General features: G+C 46.4%; 1 protein-coding gene across 1 annotated transcript; it reads right to left on the bottom strand.

The window, feature by feature from the left end:
• Positions 2–997, bottom strand: LOC104766376 (leucine-rich repeat extensin-like protein 4; the record flags this gene model as incomplete). The annotated part of the gene is given in 1 exon segment (XM_010490254.2): positions 2–997. A coding segment is annotated over 1 exon segment (996 nt), but the record flags the coding sequence as incomplete, so codon positions are not given.

Raw genomic sequence — 997 nt, forward strand, 5'->3', positions numbered from 1 at the left:
AAACAGGAGGTGACGGCGGAGGAGAGTAGACTTGTGGAGGTAGAGGTGGCGATGGAGGAGGAGGCGGCGGTAATGCTACAAATGGAGGAGACTGTGAAACAGAACGACCACAACTAAAAGATCGACAATCCACCGGCGGCCGTGACAAGAAAGCTGAACATTGCCGTGAAGATCTCTGAGCAGGTCTCCCCGGCAAACAATTTCTCCGATCATCAAACTGAGACAATCTCAAACATACGGGAGCTTCACCAGTAAAGAAATTATAACTATAAGTGAAGTTCTCAAGCTTCGGAAGCTGACAAACACTCGCCGGAATCTTCCCAGACAACAAATTATGAGCCACATTCAACTGCTCAACCTCCACCAAACCACCAACACTCTTGGGCAACGGACCAACAAGCTCATTAAAACTAACATCAAACACCGTCACGTTCTTCAACCTTCCGATATCCGCCGGCAAACAAGAATTCAAATGATTGTTCATCAGAATAATCTCATTAAGATTCTTCATCTCCACCAAACTCGTCGGAACACAGCCGTGGAAATGGTTATTCGCAAGAACGATAACCGAAACCGGAGAATCACCTAAATTTCCCGGTAACTCAAACCGGAACCGGTTATGGTTAATGAAAATCGCATCTAAAGGTTTACTAAAAAGCTCCTTCGGTACGGTTCCTTCGAACTCATTAAACCGGAGATCTAAAAACTTCAACGACGGTAACTGAAGAACCACCGTCGGAAACTTCCCGGCGAATCTGTTGTTACTGAGATCAAGCTCAAACAAAAGCTTAAGCTGCTTGAACTTACGAGGCACAGTTCCACAGAAACGATTCGAATTAACATGAAACAAAGCCAGATCTGTCAACAAACCAAGCTCCTCAGGCAAATACCCAGCGATATCGGCGTGGTTGAGATCGATTCCGGCGACGGTACGGATCCGGCGATTATCGAGAGCGCGAGAACAGAAAACTCCGGTGTAGCTACAGACATTGGATCC

The sequence above is a fragment of the Camelina sativa genome, chromosome 19 (assembly GCF_000633955.1).
Source record: "Camelina sativa cultivar DH55 chromosome 19, Cs, whole genome shotgun sequence".
NCBI lineage: Eukaryota > Viridiplantae > Streptophyta > Magnoliopsida > Brassicales > Brassicaceae > Camelina > Camelina sativa.